The 23,971-nt window shown below is 36.7% G+C and overlaps 1 protein-coding gene across 4 annotated transcripts in view; it reads left to right on the forward strand.

Annotated features, from left to right (window-relative positions):
• Positions 1 to 6: 6 nt before the first annotated feature.
• Positions 7 to 23,971, forward strand: part of NEK11 (NIMA related kinase 11) — an 83,035-nt gene continuing 59,070 nt past the window's right edge. For 2 of the 4 annotated variants that reach the window (XM_015617955.2, XM_015617956.2), the window contains exons 1-4: positions 7 to 150; positions 3,369 to 3,542; positions 16,830 to 16,995; positions 21,871 to 21,989. In XM_015617955.2, the coding sequence (XP_015473441.1) occupies positions 3,373 to 3,542; positions 16,830 to 16,995; positions 21,871 to 21,989 (455 nt within the window). In that variant the 5' untranslated portion in view covers positions 7 to 150; positions 3,369 to 3,372. Of the gene's footprint in view, positions 151 to 3,368; positions 3,543 to 16,829; positions 16,996 to 19,786; positions 19,845 to 21,870; positions 21,990 to 23,971 lie in introns of those variants that run through there. The other 2 variants (XM_019005652.1, XM_019005651.1) reach the window with 2 other exon arrangements.

Here is a 23,971-nt window from a genome sequence, read left to right on the forward strand (position 1 = left end):
AGCCCGGTGGGAAGCGGCCGGGACGCGCGGCACAGCCGGCTCCCGGGGCGTCCCGCAGCCCTCCGGAACGGGGACGCCGCCCTCGCCCCTTGCTGTGGTGGAATGTGGGTGCTAACTTGTGTTTCGGGTCTTACACGGTCCTGTAACAAGGTAATAACATCGCTGAGGTTATCCTAGGGGATCTGGGCTTCCCGAATGGGCCTCAGGGAGATACTACACTTGACAGTCGAGTACATTTGACCCCGTTTTACTGTCACCCTCAAGTTAGTTTGCCTCCAGCACTAATAATAAATTGTAGTTATCATTTCTCTAGGAACAGTAAAAAACCGAGCTAAGTGACATGATGTCACTTCAGTCTTGGGTAAGTTTCTAAAGATGTTGCAGAAAATAATAATGGAGCCAGTGTTAAAAAGTTGGTTTTTTTGTTTTTTGGGTTTTTTTTTCCCCCATTAGGGAAAAAATAAGGAAAATCACATTTTTTGAATTGTCAAAACATTTGAAGGAGTGGGCCAGTGAAGTCATCGTCAGGAAAAATATCAAGGTAGTAAATACTGAAGATACTTAGAGCTAAATACTGAAGATACTTAGAGCTAAATATAAAGACTTTAGAATTTATGCTGCAGGGGTTGGAGGCTGGCAAATGTTAAAAAACACCTGATAAAATTGGAAAACGGCTTTGATTGGCAAAGAAGAGATTATCTTGGAAGCATAAAATGTCAGAGTATCTCAGCTGTTGCTAAAGAAACCTGAAGGTTAATTTTTCTTACAGAAACTAATAAAGGTCAGGAAAGAAGTTGAGTGGTTTGCGCTTCCCATGTGTAGGTGGAACTATGAAACACTAACCAGCAACGTTCCTTTAGTTTGCAGCACAAAAAAAGATTTGACTCTAGCCAAGGGAAAAAAAAAAATATTAAAAATAGTGATCCAGACAATGTAATTGCATTCACTGAGTTAGCAGCAGTCAGCTGCCTCGCTCTGGGATGGGACTTGGGAATGGTGGATGGGACAAAGGAAACTCCTTCCCAAAGGTACTGGATAGGGTATACTGAGATTATTTTTTAGGAAAAGAGAGCTGCAGACGTGATTGCTTTGTGTTCAACTGTTTTGAACGTTAATGAAGCAATTGATGTTGCTGCTTGGGAAACAGCTCCTCAGTGGGAGATGGACACTGGTGCAAAAGGAGCACAAGGAAGATTGGGCTAGAGGTTTGAGTGAGGTTGGAGAGCCTGTACTTCATATACTCTTGAAGAACCCATCAATCTTGTGGTTGAGTCAATGTTTAAGCTCTGTTGGCTCTTAAAAGGCATTTCTTTCAGATGCAGTGCCAGCAATTCACCTCTTCTGTTCCATTAAAATGCACCTGTGATGCCACAATGGCATTCACTGCTCCCTGCCTTATGAGACTCTTCAGCAGTAGCCTGAAGAGTGCTAAATGCAAAAGCATTTCACAGAGTTACATGATAATTATTACTATTATTATGTAGGGAGGGAATTTGAAGCATAGAGAGTAAAAGGTGGGAGGTATTATTAAAAATAAAGCACAGAAGTTAAACTCAGTGAGCTACTTGATCTTAAGCATGGTTTTGTGGTCTAAAGGATTGTCATACATTCCTAGGTAGGCCCAAGAAAGTATGAAAATTTGAAGGTGAGCTGTGTTGACTTCAGAAAGAAGAAAAATAGGTATAGATGGCTCAGCAGTTTTTTTTAAGGAATTTATGAAGGGATGCATAAAACAGAAATCAGGAGAATAGGACAGTGAATGAAAATTGCATAAACTTTATAGAATTTGCAGTATAATATTTTATGGAGTTCATCATTCTGCCCTCCCCTCCTCTACACCTCAACATGATCCATTTGGGCTCCTTCAGACAGATTTGGAGTTACAGAGAAATAATTTTCTAGCTGGCATTATTTCCTCAGCATTGGCATTTCAAAATTTTTGTCAGTGTTGCTGAAAGAGAAAAACCAAACACAGTTAGGAGTGCTGCAGTTTAAGAAACATGCAGGATTTGTATTATTAAGATGTCTTGTAGTAATTAAAGTTTATCTGTTTAACATGGTGACAGGCTTTTTTGGTGTAGTGTGACAGCAGCTCAGCAGATGGGTATGCAAAGAGGTTCTTGTGCCTATACACAAACACACACACACACACACACACAGAGTTTGTTGTTGCAAGATACAAATCTGTAATCTTAATTTAGGCTCTGCATTCATTTGGAAGAGAAGCCAATGACTTGGAACCTAAAGTTGTACGGCTTTTAAAATTAGGCAGTTTGTCTTTGCTCGTCCAAAACCATCACCACCACAATGAAAATCCTGTTTATGTGTTTGCCTTGGCCTTGAAATAATGTGAACAAGGCCAATGTGGGCCTGCTGCTCTGCAGTGCTGATGGATGGTGACAATAGTAGCACTGACCTTGCAAAACCTTTACTTGCTCCAAAAGATCTTCATGCAAAATGATGCACGTAGCATTATATAAAGACAAAGTAATAGAAGCAGTATTGTTTTATTATGTGCAGTGAAACACCTCCCCTTTTTCATTTGGAATGAGGAAGGCTGGGTAAACAAAGTTACTCTAAACTCATGTTGAGCTGTTGAAAACATAAAACCAAAAATCATAGAAATGCTAGAGCTTGGCCTTTGCAGACCTTTTGTTTGCAGAATTAGAACCTCAGTTAGACAAGAATTCCCGACCAAAGCTAACTTGTTGGAAAGGTAAGGCATGGAAGAATACAGTGAAAGAGAAATGAGCTTTAAGGAGAGTTGGGTTTTATTGAAAGTCTTGCAGATTTTCTGTGAAACTAATTTGCAGAAGATACTAGTAGTGAGTCACAGAAGAGCTGTGAGGTCAGCACTGGAACAGATGGTGAAATCTGAGGGGTAAATGAAAGAGCAGAGAAAACAGAGATGGGAAAGAAATTATGGGTGGAGGTTATCCTTCAATATGTACAAAAATCTTGAATTTAGTATCTTGAAATGCAGATACTTTTGGTGTCAGGTACTGTGGTGGTATAAAGACAGGTGGTGAGGAAGAGTGCCATATCTAGGCGAACTGTGCTATCAGTTCAGTGAATTAATTTAGGGTTGATTTAGAGAAAGACTGACTATGTCACATATACATTATCTGGAGTTTGTTTATCAAGTCTGCTGCCTGCAGTTTAACAGCTAATGATTCCACTTAATTTGTGTTTGCTGCAAGCTGGATGCTGTAAACACTGCCACAGAATTAAATGAGAAGTTTAATAAGAATAATACATTGACAAATCAATATATTTCTGTTTAAAGTGATTTCTGTGAACATCCATGGAAGAATAAAAGGATTTGAAAGCTACATCCTTGAGAAATTTGTGTCATTTTTTTTGCACAGAGAAATGCTGAAATTTCAAGAAACTGCTAAGCATGTCACTGTTGCCAGATTTAATTCTGCTTGCTCAGATGCTGTGATTGCCAGAAGATACACTATTCAGAGGAAACTTGGTAATGGAAGCTTTGGAAGTGTGTATTTGGTTAATGACAGAAAAGCAAAACAAGGAAAAGAATTGTAAGTATACCCTTCACATGCTTTTAATAAAAATGTTGGGAAGATATTTCTTGCATTGTAGATATTTCATTTGTGTTTGTGTCTCATATCTCAGTTTGGTGTTATGTTGCAATCTTAACTGTCTAGCTTTAGTGAGGATCTAAGGTAGAAACAGACTTTTTTTGATAACATTTAATTGGATGCCTTCAGGAATTGATTCTATGCTACTGTAAAGATTCAGATTGTTGGAGGGTCTCAAAAAACCCAAAACTGTACAGTATTGATGACTGAATTTTTATAACTGAGTTTTCTAAATGAAAGCTGAGAAGGAAGAGTTACAGAAATTCCAGTAAACACCTTTTTAGTTGCTGTATACTTAACTGGCAGGAGGTTTGCTTTTTTTTTTTTAAATTGCCAGCAAAACTTGATTTTTTTATTTTTTTTATCTTGCCTGAATTTGGACTACTTTCATCAGTAAACCCTTTGGGATTCTGAAGCCACAATAACAAAAGAACATTTTCAGTGTTGACATTCCTGTATGTGGGTTTGATATTGGGTTTGTGGCTGGATTTCCAGTTGTGTAGAACCATATTTGTCTACTTTAATACTTACACCAAGGGAAATTTAACTATAAATATTTTTGTTTTATCCAAAAATATTTGTAAGGCTCTTTGTCTAAAGTCAGAAACATCTAATCAAATCGCTCCTCAGCCAGAAATACATAATCCCTTTAAATGGGGGTTCTATTGGTCCTTACTGATGGACACATTAATGAGCACTTAAATGATTAAAGCGCTTTTTCTGATTCATAGGTGCCTCACTTTTGCTGCTTATGGCCACACATTATTGGCAATATTGCTTTAATAAGTGTGCAACCAAGACAAAATTGGATTGCTTTCTTTCTACATCAATTGACAGTTTCTCAGGACCTTGAATTAGGGTTAGGGTCCACTAAGCTCTTAGCTTTTTTCACATTGCTTAAACAGTTTTGACTCTCTCATTGCCTTAGCTACACTTTTCTCAAAAAAGTGTTCTTTAATGAAATATTTCATTAAAAGCAATAAAGAGTACTTTTAATTTTATTTTTATATTAAGATAGTCTGTCATGCACATGGGGTGACAGGAACTACCTGAGCTTCTAAGATGCTTCAGAATTCAGATGTTACTAAGCTAATTCTTAGAATATTAACACTACAGTGAAATGTGGGTCTCATATATTTGCTGCTATAGCACAACCTGCCAAATCTCAAAAACAAGGAGCATGCCTTAAGCTTTTAAGTGGCTATTTTAATTTTTTTTCTGAAGAATTATGAGTGAGCACCTTGAACCAGCATTCACTACCTGCAGCATTTCATGCCTGCATTTTGTTAGGGATGAGCCTGAGTGCATCCTCTGATATCTTCAGGACAGAGACTGAATATCAAATGACATATTTTTGGTTTTATTTTAAGTGTTTTTTTCAGTCTTTGTGACCACAGTACAATAGAAATACACCAGTATTTAACCAGCCCAAATGCTCTGAGCTGTGCAATGCTGTATTTAAGCCTTCCATCACGAGGTGGTGCTCGCCTATCACAGTTCATTCCTTCCATGCCTCAAACGTGGATCGAGGCGGGGATCCCCCTAAATATCTATATATAAATATCTACCACTTATATGCTAATGGATGACAAAAATACTGTCCCAGGTGAGCAGGAAAACACAGGTAGCATAGTGATAGTGAGTGTAGGATTTAGAAATACTGGTTTCTTAGGGTGGTAAAATATGCTAGAAGTCACATTCTCAATACTGCTTTCAGATAATCTCATATGGAACTGTACTGGTTGCTGATTGTGTTATATATATTTTTGAATGAAAATTTACGTGGTTAAAAAGAATAATCTTAATACAGCTCTAAAGGCAGTTTGACAGAAAAACACCACAAACACAACTGTGACCTCAGCAGAATTAGAATTCTATTTTTATTGTTTTGGAGATGATTTTACAAAATGAAAGGACAGAGTCTTAAGCTGTGCCAAGGGAAATATAGGTTGGATGTTAGGAAAAAGTTTTTCATGGAAAGAGTGGTAGAGTACTGGAATGGTCTGCCCAGGGAGGTGGTGGGGTCATCATCTCTGGATGTGATGATTAAAAGATTGGATGTGGCACTTGGTGCCACAGTTCAGTTGAGGTGTTAGGGCATGAGTTAGACTCAATGATCTTGAAGGTCTGTTCAGCCTAGTCATTCTGTGATTCTGTGTGATATAGAATGTGCTGAGACAAATGTTATGTACAGTGTAAACTCAACCACAGATAATTTCCTGAAAACTGCTATAGTCTAAAGCACTACGAAAAAACATAGGAATAAATCATAGGAATACAAACTCCCAAGAAAAGTGACATATTGATACAGAAACTGTTCAGGGATATCTTTCTTGATTTTCCATTAGTGCAATGTCTACAGAATGAGTTAATGCAGAGACTAACAGTGTAATTTCAAGTATGCTCAGCAAAACTACTGCATGATTCTAGAAGCAGTTTTAGGTTGTGCTTTGTACTTTGTTACCTCTCAAGGATCACACCTGGAGTGAGTGAAGTGTTACAGAGCTGCAAGAGCTGGGAAGGAGAGAGAATTGTTTATTTGGGGCATACCTCAAACTAGCAGATTTATTTCACCTAAAACTTTCAGGGCTGCTCAGGCCAGCAGTGCCTGTATTTCTAAGAAGTACATGCCAGCTTCATGCTTCTCTCCAGTTCTTTGTATGGATGAGATCAGGACTATTGACTTCCCAGATCATACTAGATCAGTATGATATGGTTGACTTGCCTACCCTATAAACAATAAGGTTATGGAATACCGCAAGTATAGTAGCATATGTAGATCCCTTACTGTAAGTCCCTTTTAAGTGCTGAGTGTTGCGTTGTATGACACATTCTTTGCCAGTTGCTTTAACTTCCTAACTAGTGGTATGGGTTGTTTTGTGGGTTTTTTTATTTGTTTGTTTAGTTTGGTTTTTTGTGTTTGTTTGTTTGGGATTTTTTTTGTACATTTTATTTTCTGGTGCAAGAACTTTTGATCCTGTTATATGATTCTCATTGAGTATGACAGGGTTAAATATCTCAGATAGAGGTCCCTGCAATTTATGTGAAAGCAGCAGAGAACAAAAAGGATGCCCTCAGAGACAGAAAGGTCAGAACCTGGGAGGTTCTTCACTATGAACAAAGCTTTTTATGTACTAAACAATCTATACAGGAGAGAGATTATCAATTTTCCCTCTTATTTGGGAAGAAACAAGAATCAGAATTCATATCTTAAATCCTGAAGTGAGTTAAGCACCAGAGACACATCTGTACAAAAGCGAACTTCTTAGTTCCAGTTTACACAGGATGTCTTAGTTTGTGGATTACTTGATATTTATTTGTTCCTGGACATTATGGACCTAGACCTACTCAGAGCAGATAACTTGGCTTATATAAAGAAAGAATCAGGATTTACCAGCATTTTTATAAGTAAATAATATTCCTGCAGTCACTTCTATACTAGTCCAGCTGAATATCTTCTCAGTTAATGATAACAGGTAATTCTGGTTAAAGACAAAGTTTTTTACAGCAGACATAAGTTCAGCTGTAGTCTTGAGGGACAGTGCCATCATTTGAAGAAAATGAACGTCCTAATCAATTATGCCAAGGGAAGCTCTGGGGTAAGTGTCACTGATTTATAGCGATGTATGGGCAAGCAACTTAAGTACACAGTAGGCAATAGGGACATTTAGTTCATAAATATTCACATGGTATTTATGTGTCCCTGTGGAGGAAAGGACACACTGGCAAGTGCCAAACTCCCTGGACTGCTCCACTGTGGGGTGTCAGCTCAAATGCTGCATCTGACTTGCATTATAGCTTTAATCCAGACTCATGCTAGGATTCCTTGGAAACTGTGCGCTTAGCTGAATAATTTATCACGTGATTTTCAATTATTTATGACTTCTTATAACAAATGGTATAAAATCTAAAGGTGGGAGAGATTTGTTCCTTATGAATATCCAAGTGACAATCAGCAGATTGCTGTGTTGTCAAATCCCTGTGTTTGCTACCTGTTTGCTTCTCTGAAGGTGTTCCAAGGAAATGGTCATTTGATGCTGAATTGATTAAAACAGAAACAAATTCCTCCCTGCCAGTTGTTGTGTGCACATTCATCTAATTACACTGCTTTCCTTTATTCTTCTCCTTCATTTAATAATAAAACCTAGAAATTAAAACTGGAATTTATTAGGGCATTTTAGATTTGTGAAAGAATATTCACGACCTCCTTGAAAACTGATCAAAGGTGCATTTGCAGTAGGACCTTCTTGATTGTGGCTTTTTTTTGAAGTAAGCTTTTCTTAGTGAACCATCTTTTGCTTGCTTCAGTCACGTGTACCCGTGCTTCTTCATGCAAGGCTCAGCTACTGTGCCATGCCTGCTGACTGGGTACGGTCATGCTTGGCCCAAATAAGAGACTGTAAAAGCAAGGACCTTTTGAGACCTTGAGAAGTGAGCCTTCATGAGCTTTCCACTTGAGTGGCCAAGCATGACTTTCATATTCTGTGAGCAATGTTACAGGAGTCAAAGCCTAAAGCTAAGTGTCCAAGCAATTTCCATGGTGAACATCTGTAAGGGTGGCTGGTGCTCTCATGCTTTACTTCAGAATACACCTGCAATGAAGGTTGCCAGGGAGTGAAACTGAAAATATTTTGCTTCAAGTTTAGCAGGCAGTCCCAGCTATGGCCACAATGGTTTCAGATCATTTCTAGTGCATGCCAATACAATCCTGATTCAAAGACAAGTTTGATAACCTTGGACTCACCCAAAGCAGATCTCACTGGAAACCGTGTGGGAAGGAGCTTTAGTCCCTACCTCCTGCATCCCTGTCAGTGCCCAGCTTTTCCTGCAGCCCAGCAAGGCACAGTAGGGCTCCTCCAGCTCAATGTAAGAAAGTTTAGGAAGCTCTTGTGCTGGGTAAGGCTCTGTGGGTCCTGCAGGGTAGCTTGGCATTGAAGCACAAAATGAAGATTTCACCCTGCCTATGCAGGTGATGGATTTGGCAATTTAAAGTCACAGCCATGCTGCAATCCTTTGCACAGGAAATTGCTGTGTTAAATTTCCTAGTTCCCTCATAATCAAAACCACAAAACCTAGCATTCTGTGGCTTCTTTGGAAGCAAAAGACCCATACTGGAACATGTTGAGACCCTTTGTTCACCTTTATGAGCTTTGGTGGTATTGTTACTGGTTTTTCTTTTTTGTCTTTTTTACTGTTGTGCTTTTAATACAGCTTTCTTAAACTAGGTAGCCTACTTTTTCATTTTTGGTGGGACTTGTCTGTTTGACTGTGGAGGATTCTAACTAGGTTTTTAATGGATGTAAGTGGGAGCAGCATGCCTTAAAGGAAATACTACCTGGGTTTACAATAAATCTTGTCCCCCACAGAGCTGAGCTCCCAGGTGTGCAGTGCTGCAGCACTCACCACATTCTGGTCTGATGTGCAGGCAGTGAGCAGTGCTGGTGGTTGAGTTCTTTGTCTTGAGAATTGTTTACAAGTAACATTTTCAACATAGGGTGGAGAACTGTGCTTAAGGCATTATTGGTGAATTACCTTTCTTTGAGGTGCACGGCAGAGACAGAATTTAATGATTTTGTAATTAAGCAAATGCCTTGAGATAACGTCTTTCTCATTCATTTTACTGAAACTAGTTTTCATGCATTTGTAAGCTAGTTTTAGAAAGAAAATTTATTATATAGGTTGAACTGCCTCAAAGATAAGCATAGGTGTTTGAAATATTTGAATATGCTTGTCTATTGTATGGGCTACCCTTGTTGGCAAGGGTGTTTCCTCTGAAGTCTGCATCAGGGTGGTTTGAACTTCTGTTCAGAATGAGCCCCCAGTTTTTTGTTGCTTTCAGTATATTGTAATGATAAAACTGATGATAAAGAAGTGAGTGCAATAAATTCTGGATTTGCTGGACAGTCAATGTAGTTTTCCCTATCTTTTTTTTTCTGTCTTGTTTTTTGTCCTTATGTGACTAACTAGTAACTGTAATTCCTAGTTCATTGTTTCCCTTACACCCATGGTGTGCCCTTCAAGTGTTCTGAAACTTTTTAATGTTGTTGGGTAGTTGCTTTAGTTTTGAATTGCATGTTTCAATGATTGTTAAGATCAGAGTATCATACTCAGGAGGGCTTAAAAGTATTAAAATATTTTAATCTAACAATGGATGTTATATACAATTAATTTCCTCAGCATTGCTTGATTCTCTTTGCCTTTGATTGTAGACTACTTAATAATGTGCTTTTTTAAAGCTTTAAACCATGCTTTTATCTTTTTCTACACTCCTTTTATTTATTTTTTTTTGTACTATAGATACTTGAATGCATATCAGAAATAAACATTGAAGGAGATGCCTGATGGGAACAGACATGTAGGAACAGTGAATTTTCTCATTAAAGTTGCAGCAATTACTGTTTAAATTACTTTTGGGAATTAGGTCCACCGGAAGGACAATACTGTTGACATAAATATCCTTGCAACAGTGAAAGGGACATAATTCTGCTTACAAATATATTTAAATTCAGAAGAGAACCAATTAAATTTTACATTAACAAGTGTTTTAGTTGAATTTCTATGGAATGCATTCTTACAGCAATTTTTAGTGTATCTGGTTTCCCTTCACAACTCCTATAGTTCAAAATTTATAGTATGTTTTCTGTGAACTGATGAATATAGATCATGATATGAAGGTCTTTCTTCAAAATTTCTAATTGCAACTATTTTTAAAATTCAAACAAATTCCTACAGAAGGAAAAGTAATTTTTGGCAGATGCTCTAGCCCAAGGCTTCTAGTTGAAGAGTTATAACATGGCAATTATGAGATATTTAATCATATTAAAAAGCTTGAAGGCAAAATGCTGCATTCGGTCTTGAGTTCTGTAATGGTGTCTCCTTTTGTTTGAAAGCAAATGTTAATTAGTAGAGAGCAGTTAATTGTAAAATGTATTGTCTGTGTAATGAAATCACAGTGCTGGTTTAGAAGATTTGTTGTATGATGGAAGTCTTCAAAGATACTGAGAATAAACCAATTATTTAGTCCTTGTTGTATTTCTCAAAAATCCCATTTACATTAGGGACAGTATGGTGCTCAATTTCATTCTTAAGCAAGACTGGGCTGTAGGAAAAAGGTTGGATGAACAGTAGAGGGGGATAATGCAACATGTAACCATAAAATATTGCTAAATATAAGTACATTCACAGCTATTAGTCAGTATCTCATCTTCATTTTTTAGTAATTTTTCTGTTAAAACACAAATTTCTTCTGTTTAATCACAATCTATTAGTAATTGATTTAGAACTGAACCAGTATGAATGGACGATAAATGTATTTACATTTTATTTTTCCATTTCTCTCTAGAAAAAAGTTCTAATTTCAAAAATATGGTTTTAGAGAAAAATTCATCCTTTATTAATCAATGCCTATTTTTATTGTCATTTTTAATCAATGTCGATGGCTACCCAAAGTATCCCAAAGAATTATTCACAATAAATGCATTTTTATATCTAAATAAATAATTTCATTTAATCACTTGTTCAGTTCTGTGGATGTTAACACAATTTCTCTGCTTTACATTATAACTACTGATTTTTTCCAAAATTGGCACATATGGTTGACCAAAAATAATTTAAGTTATGCCCCTTTGTATAAATGAGTTTGCTCAGTGCAGAAGAAAATGATATAAGCTATATTCCTTGAGGCTAACTTATTTCAACAGTATTCTCTTTTCAGAAAATATATTCTGCATTTTTTGGGATACTAATTAGGAACTGTTAATTTTCAAATAAGTGTAAACTGTTTTCATCATTAGTTGGCCTCTTCAATGTTAGTGCATATGTTAGAGCATTTCAAAATTTGGCATCTTGGAAAATATTTGTAAATGCTATAATGGTGACTTGCTGATGGAAATGGAAAGTGAATCATCCATTTCACTTGCAAATTTAAGAAATCTCATTGCCATTCAAAGATATTAAAGTGAAGTTAAATTAGTTAAAGTGCTTATTCAGAAAATGAAATTATATTTAATCCATCTGCAGATATTACAGTGCTCATATAGCGATTGAATTCATAGTGGTTAACTGAGGGATTAGTTCTCAGTGTCTGTAAATGTTCACAAACAGTGTGAATAGGATGTTTTGGAGAAGAGGAAAAACAAGTTGCTGATGACTGTTCTGGCATTACTAGGAAGTCAGTTCTGTCCAGGGGAACAACAAAAGAAGTGCAGCATTTGATTTAAGAAGCTGTACAGTGATACTTGGTCTGACTAGCAAATCCACAGTGGGCATGGGAAGCCAAGATTCAGTTTTAGAAGTTCCATAGTAATATTTGAGTCTGAAATGCTTTGGATAGTTTGGATAATGCCTAAGTATGTATATGTAAGGAGGAATACCAAACAGCACTTGTTTGTTTTGTTGTGGAATTGTGGTAATCCTCTTCATTTTCCCACAGAAATCAAGTGCTCCTAATTTATTGTGTTTCTTTCCTTAGCTAAAACCAAGAATTCTTTTGGGTAGGACTGACTTGTGTATGATGACTTACTGTATTTCATGGATTCACCAACTTCCTCTTTCTCTAACAGATAGATGCATGTCTTTAAATTATCAATCAATTGAAAATTTAAATTATCAATCAATTGATAATTTAAATTATCAACAATGCAGACACTGGTGTTCCAGATATTATGGATAAAATGTGAAAAATGACTATTTGAATTTTGTTGCCAAGCTGTCAACTGCAGAAAAGAAGTAATAATGATGGGTGACCTCACCCTGTCTGTAGGGACCTGGTGCCTTTGTTACCAAATTTCCTTAACAGTTTTAATAGTGTGGAAGCTTCAGGCAAACTTTCTGCATGAAGGTTGTCACCTCTTCATTTTGGTTCCCATTTGCTGAGCTGTACCTTCTATGTGATAAGTAGAGTAGAAGGCATCATTAATTGGACAGGCACTCCTTTAATTTTATTGTTTGTGACCAATTTCAGATCCAATTACAGACCCAGCAAGAGGTGATGCATTTTTACAGAATTGCACCTGGTCTTGTACTGAGATTTACCAGGGTGAAGTGGTAGTCCTGCAAAGGCCAGCATGGATAGAAATACAGCACACAGTTATGGGTTATGCTACAATTCTCCATAGTGGCCACTCAAATGAACTAAATGAAATTGTAATTAACTGCAGTTATCTGAAAAACTGCCTGTGTAAAATAAAGTTTGTTTCATTAAAAGCTTCAGCTTTTGATCATATATTCCTAGATCACAATTTTTCTGTTATTTTGTCAGACCTATTTATTCTTGACATTAACAAAGTTATATTTCTTTTACTTCCTTCTCAGCAAGCAAATTTACCTAGGCAATAATTCATATTTCAATTTAGTGAATAACAGAGTGCATTTTGAGAAACACTGCCTTTTAAGAATTGCATCTGATCCAATAAACCAAATTATATAATAATAAAGTATGTCACTGATGTAAACAAATACCAGATGGGTTGTAAAACATTCAATTTTAGATCAGTGCAAATAGACTGAGATACACACTGCTGTAGTGTATTGTCAGTCACTAGTAAAGCTCAAAAAGGAATTCCCACTGCATGCCTGAATCCTGGAGGGTTCCACCTTCATGTTTGTTTTTCTCTTGCTTTAAGTCTCACTCTCTTTAGCCCCACTTGCTCCCCATTATTACACTTTCAGACCCAGTGCTTGGCTGCTTTTCAAAGTGTGACAACTCAAGCCAGCAAGGTTTTACCGATGAAAATCAGAAGGTGTTCCTAGAGAAAGTGTTCCCAGGGAAGGGGTGTGGGCCTGTTGAGGTGTGGGCTCTGCAGAGTCTAGGATGTTCCTTTCTGTATTTTGGGAAGTGGGAGTGGGCTCATCTCTCACATTATTTTCCCACCCTGAAGGGATGGATGTAACTACCTGTAGCAGACCCAGCTTCCTCCAGGATGGATGGACATGGTGGCAGTTGGAATGAATGTTTTACTCTTCAGATATGAATGCTTTCACAATAAGACTCTTTCAGTTGCCGTCAGTTTGAGATAAAGTTTAAAGTGTGTTTCCATTATTGATTGAGTTGTAAGTCTTTTTCCACACAGTTAAATTCCAGAGGCTATTGTTCTGTATTTAAGATATCTGCTGGTGCTTCTGTAATAAAGTTTTCTAATTGTGTGACATGAATAATGCATGTTTCTAATAATTGACATTTTATCTTATCTTTAGATACATAGTCTAGTGGTGGACTTGGCAGTGTGAGGTTTTTGGTTGATCTTAAAGGTCATTTCCAACCTAAACAATTCTATGATCTGCTTATGTATCGTATTCTGCACTAGGTCAAATTTATAATAATATTGAAATTTAAATTAGCATATGTCATTTAGCATTCTATAAGCAGGGGAAGTTAAGTATTGTATTTGGAGGATATCCAAATATCATTTGGATTTTTTGTGGCTTTATGTGGTTTTCTACATATGCCACCTAGATCTCCGTTTTCTTTGTTCATGTGATAAATCGGAGGTTTCTTAGTTCATGGAAACAGCTTTAGACCTTTTAAATCTTGCTTAATACTTGAACCTAAGGGCAGAAAATATAGGGGCAGATTTTTTGAAAAAACTTGACTTCAGGTGGTTCTCTTTACTCCAGATGGGATTTTGATAAAATCTGAACAAGAGAGTGTATTATTCCCAAAATCCAGAATAAAGGTTCATGAAACGTTCTTCAAAATGTTTGTTCAAAATACTTCAGTTTACAAAAAATAGTTAAGTAACACAATATAGGCAGATTTTCAGCAGATGATCTACAAGTACCACGTCTGAATTATGACCAATGATTGCTCACTCTTTATTATTAGCCAACCATAAAATGCAGGCTGGATCATAGAAACAGAAATGCTTTGTCTCCTTCAAAATGTAGAGCTGGATTTTATTGGTAGAGAGGAAATTCAGTCAGGATAGTTTAGCTAAAAAAGGTTTGTTGTCTTCTTATGAGTACTAAGCTTTTATTTGTGGATCTATCAGCCTATTTGACATTGCCAGGGGTGCCAAATTTGAGTTATCTTAGGTACTGTAAAAAGCACAGAATGTGCCCATTTTAGCTGCCTGATTGGGTAGAATTTACTTGTGTAAGAAATACTGAACTGGGGTAGGATGAGTTTAAGCATTCTTTAGGTGTTTTATGTATTAAAAAATATAGTTAATTTATATAGATGAATTTCTGGCTGCAGGCTTCTATTTTCCTTGTTTTTCTTCTAAAGTGAACAGAAAATAGCCAGTTCAGGTCTGGAGATTCAGATTCTCCGTTTTCTCTGTGAGGCTTCTGAGTCTGACATAACTTAATTGTCAATACTTAACACAGAGTTTTTTTAGTACATATCTTAAATTTTTAAGTATATTTACTGAAATATTATCAAAAGCTTTGCACAAAGTATGAAGTCTGGTTAGGTTCTTTATATTTAATGCATTAAAATCAAACCTTATCTACATATAGACACAGTACACACATATACCAGAGGTATGCAGATATGCCTAATCTTGATTGCATCCAAAAGTTTTCTTTCTAGAAGCAAATGCCTTCCAGCTGTGGATATGAATTCGAATTGTGTTGCAGAAAACCAATACCTTATTTACAAGAAGTATAGTTTCTTGATTTCTTCTCCTGGGAATTAGTTTAAATAAGAAAAACACCTGTCATCTCGTCTGACAGCTGATGACAGCATTAAGATCACTGAGTGACTAAGATGACAAGCTATCCATACACATCAACACATCAGGCTTTTATCGCTGTCTTGGGCATGCAAGAAACTTGTATTAAGTGGTCTTTAACAAGGACTCATCCTGTTTGTCAGTTCTGTGACATTATTTTTATGAAGGAAGGGGTAATGACCCATGTCAGCTGAAGATGAGGAGATTGCAGTAGGTATTGCCTGTCTGTGTTCCACGAAGCTTGTCTGCAGAGATGGAAACAGATCAGAGGGCATGTTTTTTCATCAGAATTCCTGATGGGGATTAGGCAAGTTTATAGGAAAATTCAAACATTGCTAGTCAGAAATTGATTGTTCAGACTTAGGAAAAAAATTACTCATGAAGAAACAGAGATTTTATTTTTTTTTCCCCCTTAGATAAGGTGAATTATTGTAGTTTTTATCATTGTAATGTTTAACTACTATAACTTTACAACCATTCTCTATTGAATGGGGAAACTACTAAAAGCACTGTGGAAGCTTTCCTTCAGTGTGAAACTTGCCTTTCATGTATGCAAAAGTTTGGGGAAGTTCACCATTTTGTTTCAGTAAAGAAACATTATATTCTCTAATAGTCTTCAATATCTCCTTCAGAAAAGATCTATGATCTATTCTTCATTAACTGGTAAAGTAAATGGAACTGGAATGTGTTGTATTGTCTTTCTTAAACATTTCATCCAGAAGATCTTGGCAAAAAGTGCTTTATTTTTCCTTACATTTTTCCAGGACAAGTTAACAGTAAACTGCCCTATTCCAGCTTCTGTATACAGCTAATGCTGATCTCCAAATTCTCCTATGGCACATTCCTGTGTTAAGTTGGAGAATATTAAAAATCCCTACATTTTCCCAGAATTTTCCAGGGGATTTAGGGTCTTCCTAAAGAAATATTAAATACTAAAGGATTAGAATTAATTGAAACAGTATAATTAGATTCCAGCCCCAAATCTAGATTTGTACTTTTCACTTATGTGCTCAGGTGAAGGACAGGCTGATCTTTAGGGAAAAAAAAATGGACAGCCTGAGTTTATCACTAGAAAAACAGCCACAGAAATATTACTTTCTGTGATTTTTCTCATGCCTCCATGGAGAGACTTGGGCAGAAGCTGCGAATGTAGTTTCTTGCTACTCCTTTTTTCATACATGAATCTTGACCATATGCTCTGAGTGGGTTTGAAATCACTTAGATTTGATTTTTTGCTTATGTTTGTTGTTATGCAGTAATTCATAGCACTGAAAACAGGTTTTAAAGAAAACAGTGCAGTAGGTAATTAGTGGGGAAATATTTCAAAACTGTATTTTTAATATGTTGCTTAATCTATATGGTGACTAGCATATTTGTTTGGTTTTTAATGCATTCTCATTGTTTACCCATATTTGCCTCATCATTTCATGTTGCCAATAGTTGGTCAATGTTAATGTTTTGCATTTAAGGAAATTTTGATGGGATTTTAAATGTTACACATTCTTATATTTTTCTGGTTTTATTAATATAAAAATTTCTTTTTTTTCCCCTCTAGAAAGGTCCTAAAGGAAATCTCTGTTGGAAACCTAAAGCCTAATGAAACAGTTGAAGCAAATCTGGAAGCACAGCTACTCTCCAAATTAGACCATCCAGCCATTGTCAAATTTTATGCAAGCTTTGTGGAGCGAGATAGTTTCTGCATTATCACTGAGTATTGTGAGGTGAGACTGAAGAAATTTGAAAAGAATGTGTGTATTAAAATAGGGACTTCTAAGAAGCCATTTTATAAAATGTTTTAGTTTGAATTCTAGTCTTTATTTGTTGCTTCTGGCATCGCCTGCTACTTGTTAGGTGTGTTCCTTTCAGATAAGGAGTGTTACCTGCTCATGTGAGACTCATAAACAAACCACAGAAGAAGAAATAGGTAATTTTACATGCAAGATCATTTGGGATTACAAGTGCTACAAGAAAGGCTTAAATACAGACACACTGCCAGATCTGTGGGAGAGCTCAGAGAGGTTGTACCACCTGTATGTGATGTGCTACTGATAGGTGAGATAGGATGAGATTGTGGGTGTGGGGGCATGATCTAACATAAAAGAGGAAGGGAAAACTCACTTGTGATTTGGAGTTGGTTACAAGAAGCTTAAGCCTGATCACATGGATGATGAGTTTGGCAGTAACATTGGCTTTATAAAATGAAAATCAGTGTGAGTCAAAGACCAGAGTGTAGTGGATACAACAAATATTAAAGCAGGCTGTTCTACCATATAGTTACCATTAAAGTTTTGACTCTAGAATTTGATTTAAGAACATATTGCTGGAATCTGTCTTTAAGCTTTCAAATAAGAATTTAAGAATATTTAAGCCATTTTTTTAGTAGTTTATATTAAAAAAGTGCCTATTTTGTATTAAATATAGATGTGCCCTTTCAAAAAAAAATTGTCATGCAAAAAGTGATCTTTTTATGAAACTGTGAAGCAAACTCTTCAGTTGTGCTCTGCTAGACATGCTGAAATGCATTGGAAGATAATGAACTTAGACTACTGGGCTACGGGTACACAAATCAGATTTGACTTAACTAATCACACTTCTTCAAGAATTTAGCTTTCATGGGAATAATTAAACAAGTACCATTCCTGTTCTTTATTTCTTCCTTGGAAGCTTTCTTTGGTGACATATAAATGCATGTTTATTGCTGGGTTATTTAAAAATTAAAGCTGAAATGTTCAGTTCCGTGATACAGTCTGAGTATTTGCTCACATACTGTTTTAACACCCATGCAGAAGCTTTTTGTGCCATTCTTTGAATGTCCTGACAGCTGTGGTTTGAGAATATTGTCAACTCTTTGAGGAAATCCGGAGCTCAGGACTGAAGGATTATTCTAAATGTCCAGCTATTCCCCTGCACTCATAATTATCTCTCTGCTAGCAGTACAAAGTGGCCCAATACAGATCAGTTAAACATGTAGGAATAAAGGAGCCTATTTTAGCAGCACTATAGTGTCTTTTATCTATCCACTGCTTTTCACTCTTTTTTTTTTTTTTTTTTTTTTTATTACTCCTTGGAGCTTTGGGGTTTTTTTATGCAGGCAGTATAAACTACCTTGCATGAAAGTGTTTCAGTACAGTTGCCTTAGGATCTGGGAGTCACATCCTCAAACAGGTGAGAATGTATTACAGCAAGGAAGAGGAAATGGATTCATTGGCTATGTGCTGAATCTTTGCAGTTTTGAGTCTGCTAGGTGAGGTCAGGATGATACTCGATCCAATAGGATGTGCTTCTGACTTTTCCCCAAAGGATATGTTCTGTGCATGTTGCATTTAAGTCATTACAACATATTTCATCGAATGTTCAGACAAGAAAAAATACAAAGCAAAGTTGTGCACAGTGCTATGAAGTTTCTTTTCTGTTTTAGTCGGGGTATTTCCAGAAGGTATATTTTTGTATTTGCTTATCTATAGCCTGCCTTTGTATGTGGTTGGATTTGGGTGTTTTGACCTAAAAGATGCCAGTTTAAACCGTGCATAAGTTGAGAATGAGAAAAATGTAGTGCTACCTGATCCTTGTTTGGAAGTCTAGTGTGTTCAGTTTCTCATGCATAGAATAATTACCAGATTGGCAGTAATTGCTACTCTTGGGCAGACTCAAAACAAAGAGCACACATTAAGTTGGCATGGAAACGGAACTACCCCCCTGAGCTTTATTCTGTTTTCTCCAAAGTACTGTGACTTATTCATTAGCCACAGTGCTTTGTTCATTCTGGCGTGAGTAGCATAGAGTGAGCCTCCAGCGCAGCTGCCCCATGCTATACCTTGTCCTGTGAAAGAAAAACAGAGAACATTGGTCTCCATGGCTCAGCTTGACATCTTTTATTACAACTGAATTAAATCAAAATTATAGAAAAGTATATTTGTTCTGTTTTGATCTTACTTGTTGAGCTTCTTAGACACTTTCCCCAAATCAGAATCTTACAGGTAGTATAAACATTATCAGCTAAAGACTGATTTCAGACCAAATTGCCTTAATGAACCTTGAATTTAATTTTGTAGTACAAATTTGACTTCAATAAAACACAGTTTTTACAAAGCAGTTACTTCAAAAATTGCATCATTTTAATGTATTATAAAGCAGAACTTGTTGTACTGTTCCCCCAGACAATTATTTATTTCTCTTGACTGTGGTCTCAGCTGTGATGTGAGTACACATATGCTAAGGAAATCTGAGTGAAAGGAATAACTAAAGCAGTCAATGCCTGTTCACGTTATCAGCTCTAGATGCTAAGCTGTTTTAAATAATTTACTGGTGTGCGTGTTACTCTGATATTTAAATAGCAACTGCAGCTTGGAAACTCCATAGGTACTTAATTTGTTAAATTGTTGAATTCCTTATGAACTTTAGTAGACTGACCTTCCAAAATGTGAAATTGGGTTAACAAATTTTTTCAGAGTTTCACAGCAGCAGTATTTCAGCAAATCTTTTATGATGTGTTTTTGTTTTCCTTTTTTTAGACACAAAATCAAGGGTAAATTAATTGTAGGACATTGAGACCACTTTTCCCTGCTTGAAGGTAATAAGCTGTACACTTATGTGAAGGCACCTGTAGTGCATTATTCAACTGCTTTTGTTTTCCTTAGACCTTTTTCAGGAGTTGCCCTCAGCCTCAGAGTATTCACTGCTCTAGCTCTGTAGGTGCTGCACTTACTTTATTTTTCCTTTTTCATGGCAATGTGTTACTGTGAGAGAAGACACATTGGGACAGGGAGAAACGGTGACTGGAGCCTGCTGCACTTCATCTGTCCTCACCTGGATAGTACACAGTCCCCTGAAGCAAATAGCCAGCAGCCAGCTGACACGTGTTTGAGCATCCCCTCAGTCCTGGGCTCTGGATGATCTGGGGCATCTGTCTAGAACAGTTTATTTTATAATAATGACTCATTGTTTTCGAGGTGCGTGAGTAGATTCAGTCACAGCCCATCTGGCTGCCACACAATGGAGTACCCAGCAACAATTTTTCTTTCCTTCCTCTTCTCTGCTGCAAGCAACCAGGGGGAAGCTGCTGAACATTTGGAGTTGCAAAGGGGAAGCAGCTGCTTAGAGTTCCAAGTTCCCAGAAGAGCTTCTCTCTGGGCTGCAGTAGGGCAGCAGATGGAGAGCTGAACCCATATTCCCTTCTCTAGTGTATGAGATGATTCAGACATTTCAATTAAAAAATTGCAGGACATTGTAGGGAACACATTTTTGATAGATGATGAAACAGACTTGTTTTAACATACTTTTGAATGCTGTAACCAGAAAGGCCATAGAAATTACTGTAAACTTATGTCAGAAGCACATGAATATATAGTTCTGCAAGGACAGAATCTGCTTATTTTGTAGCATCACTATGAAGCACTGTGGTGCTGGGAACAGAAAAAACAAGAAATGCTGAAGACATCATAAAATGGTGAGAGTCAACAGTGAGGAGGAATAAAGGGATGATGATGGGAAATGGTGGTACTGGTACAGCTGTACAGGCAAAATAGTTCTTTGTATATGGCACATAAAACTTCTGATTTTATGTATAATGTATAATGTAAAAGTAATGATTTATGGCTAATGAGCTTTTCTGATGTAAGGTAATTAGTCACTAGAATGTAATTAGACTCACAGTCCCTTTGCTCTGGGGTTAGTTACCACAACACATTGCTTACTATTAATGTGTGTGCATTCTTGTATATAAAATTAATTTTTTTTATAAACTGGATAAACAATCTAGATTACAGTTTTCAAGTAGTCTTTTTCTGGTTTATTGGCATTCTCTTCTGTATGTCCTATTGTTCCATTCCAAGTGCTACTTCAAGATCAGTTGTTGTTTTAATGAAGTATCACATGCTACATATTCTTGAGCCTTTAAATCTGCTTTGTTTCTGACAAAAGTTTGAAAGAGGGAAAAGTATCATAATTAAAGAGACTGTATTGTAATTCTCAAGAGAACAACATGGTTTCTTTGATGTTGACATAGTTATTATAACATAATAAATGAGTGTTGCTTGAGTGTTGCTTGAGTGTGTGCTTGAGTGTCGCTTGACTGTGGAGTGGAAATGCTTATCTCAAATTAATTAGCTTATTCAGACTGATCAGGGTAGATTAATTTGACCTACCTAAATATCTATATTATAGCCTGTCAATGTAGGCCCTCATCATAAATCTCCGCAGAGAAAGTGTTTCTACAACATGATCCATCACTTCCAAAGGCAGACAACTAGATGACAGAAATAATTGCACTAAACAGGTGTGTGTTCCTTTGTGTTGACTATAAAGGTTTGGTGTGACCAGCTCAGTTGCTGAAGTTGGGTGACATGAAGGAAGAACTTTGGTGATCTTGTGTAACACTAAGAGAAAACTACAAAGCCAGAGTGGTTGATACCATTTTCTTCCTCACTTGTGTATGCTTTTGGTGCTGGGAGAGTTCAGAATTCAGAATATGTTGATTTTACAGACCTACATGATGGGATGTCTCAAAGCCTAAGGAAGTAGGGTCCTGTATGATGATGAAGGAAATAGCATTTCGAAAACTTTCTGTAAGCGTGAAAATATGTTGTGATATTTTTCAGGGTGGAGATCTAGACTTTAAAATTCAAGAGTACAAAGATTCTGGGAAGATGTTCACTCAAAGCCAAGTTATAGACTGGTTTATACAGTTGTTACTCGGAGTCAACTATATGCATGAAAGGTACAGTCATTTGATACGAGAGCATTTAGCTTGGGAGGGGAGTGAATGGACTTATTGACTAGTTGGTGGTATTCAAACAGAAATGAAAGTTCTGATCACCAAACTATTGTAGTAAGTTTATGTCAGATACCTCAAGTGTAATTAATTATCTACCCTGCAGGAACATTGTGCATTACATCCTTTAGCAGGACAATGGTAAATGTCTTCCAGCATTAGACACCCTTTTTTTCAGAGCCAAATGGAAAATGGAGTACAGAAGAAATAGTTCAATATTGCTAGAAGAAAATGGATTAAAAGGCTAAAACAAAGTAATCTTTTTAAAGGGGAGTCAAGAAGCATGTCCTGAACATGTTTAATGTGAGGCATCCAATAGATATGCTTGATAGACTCCCAGTAAAGTCAGTGGAATTACATACATGCGTTCTTTGAAAAGAGATGTCACTTTTAACATCCCATCAAAGACTGACTTAAAAAATTACTGCAGGTCATCCAGATATGAGGAGATCACACATGGCTGGAGCAGGGGCAGTGTATGTAGATGAATACCTACCTGGTCATCCACATGAGTGTAGCTCTTGCCTGCAGTGTAATTTAGGCAGGCTGACTGCAGTGATGGAGATTTCCCTTACTACCAGTGTGCTGGACATGTACAATGCCTGTCTGGTCCCTTTCTGCATCATCCTTTGCAGGGCTTGGGCAAAATTTGCTTGCCTGAATTTTAGGTGTACCCAAGCAGTAGGTAGAGAAGTCACCTGTTGTCAAGAACAACCACTCCTTAATTGAGCTGAAGTTAAGTGTGTGGGATGTGTTTGACCTAAACTGATGGATGTCTAATGAGTTTTTGCCAGTGTCAGACTGTAGAGGGGAAAAGGACAGAGTGAATTGCTGCCCAAGATGCAGGAGCATTTTTGTTCCTAAATGCCAATTTATCTAGGGCTTCTACATGAAATGCTGCCCTGCCAGTGATGGGAGGACACAAAGAGAACTCTCTTGGGCTGCTGTGCTCTTCAGCATTCACCTCAGGCCAAAAGGACAGAGGGAAGTGGAAATAAAAATCCTGACAGTTTAACTAAACTATCAGTGTGACTTGGGTTTTTTTTTCCTCTCTTGAACTTCAGTTTAACAACTTATCATTAAAAGTTTTGGTGCCCTGGAAAGTCCCCTTTTGGCAAAATCCTTTCTTTAATATATGTGTTTAGAAGATGCATTGTGCAGAATAATGCAGCATAATAATATAAACATTGTGTTTGGGCTGCAGGCCCCCTCCAACTGAACTGCTTTATTTTATTCTGAGTTATTTTTTTTGTCTTTAATTTTCTGAATTTTCTTATACCTCTTTTCTCTCTATTTTACTCATCTTCTACTTGTTCTCAAACAAATGTTTAAAACCAAATAAGATCCTAAAAATAAACTTTAATTGGTTGTATATAAAATTTGGTTTCCTGAGAAGTCAGTTAATTCTCCAGTTAAAGCAATTTGATTTTCCAAACAGGATTTTATTTTCTCCTTTTCAGTCATAGCTAATAGTACCTCTCCAGACACTTGCAAATAACTTGACAGTTTCAATTTTTATATATTTATTTGTATTTTGTGTTATTAGGTTGTATGTACATTATGAAATATAACCTTTTCCTTATTAGTATAGAGTCAAACAATAGCTTAAGTGGAAAAGATTAGGCTTAAAAGAATTTAAAACTACCTACAGAAATTTGAAATACTAAAACATAATAATAGCCCTCTGTTTCTGTATAGAGGAGTCATGCATGATTTCTTCTCTACTGACATGGAAAAAAGCTGTAATATATGTTTGAATTATGTTCTAATGCAAAGAAAGCTTTTCTCTAGAATTAGAAGCTGGAAGTGTTTACAGCCTGTGGGTTGGTCCTTCCCCATGACATTCTTAGGAAAACTCAGCTTCTACTTACACACTTTTTGAAAACTCTTATGCTGGAAACTTAATGTAATTTTTTTAAATTTGAAAC

This window comes from Parus major, chromosome 2, assembly GCF_001522545.3.
Source record: "Parus major isolate Abel chromosome 2, Parus_major1.1, whole genome shotgun sequence".
NCBI classification, from domain to species: Eukaryota; Metazoa; Chordata; class Aves; order Passeriformes; family Paridae; genus Parus; species Parus major.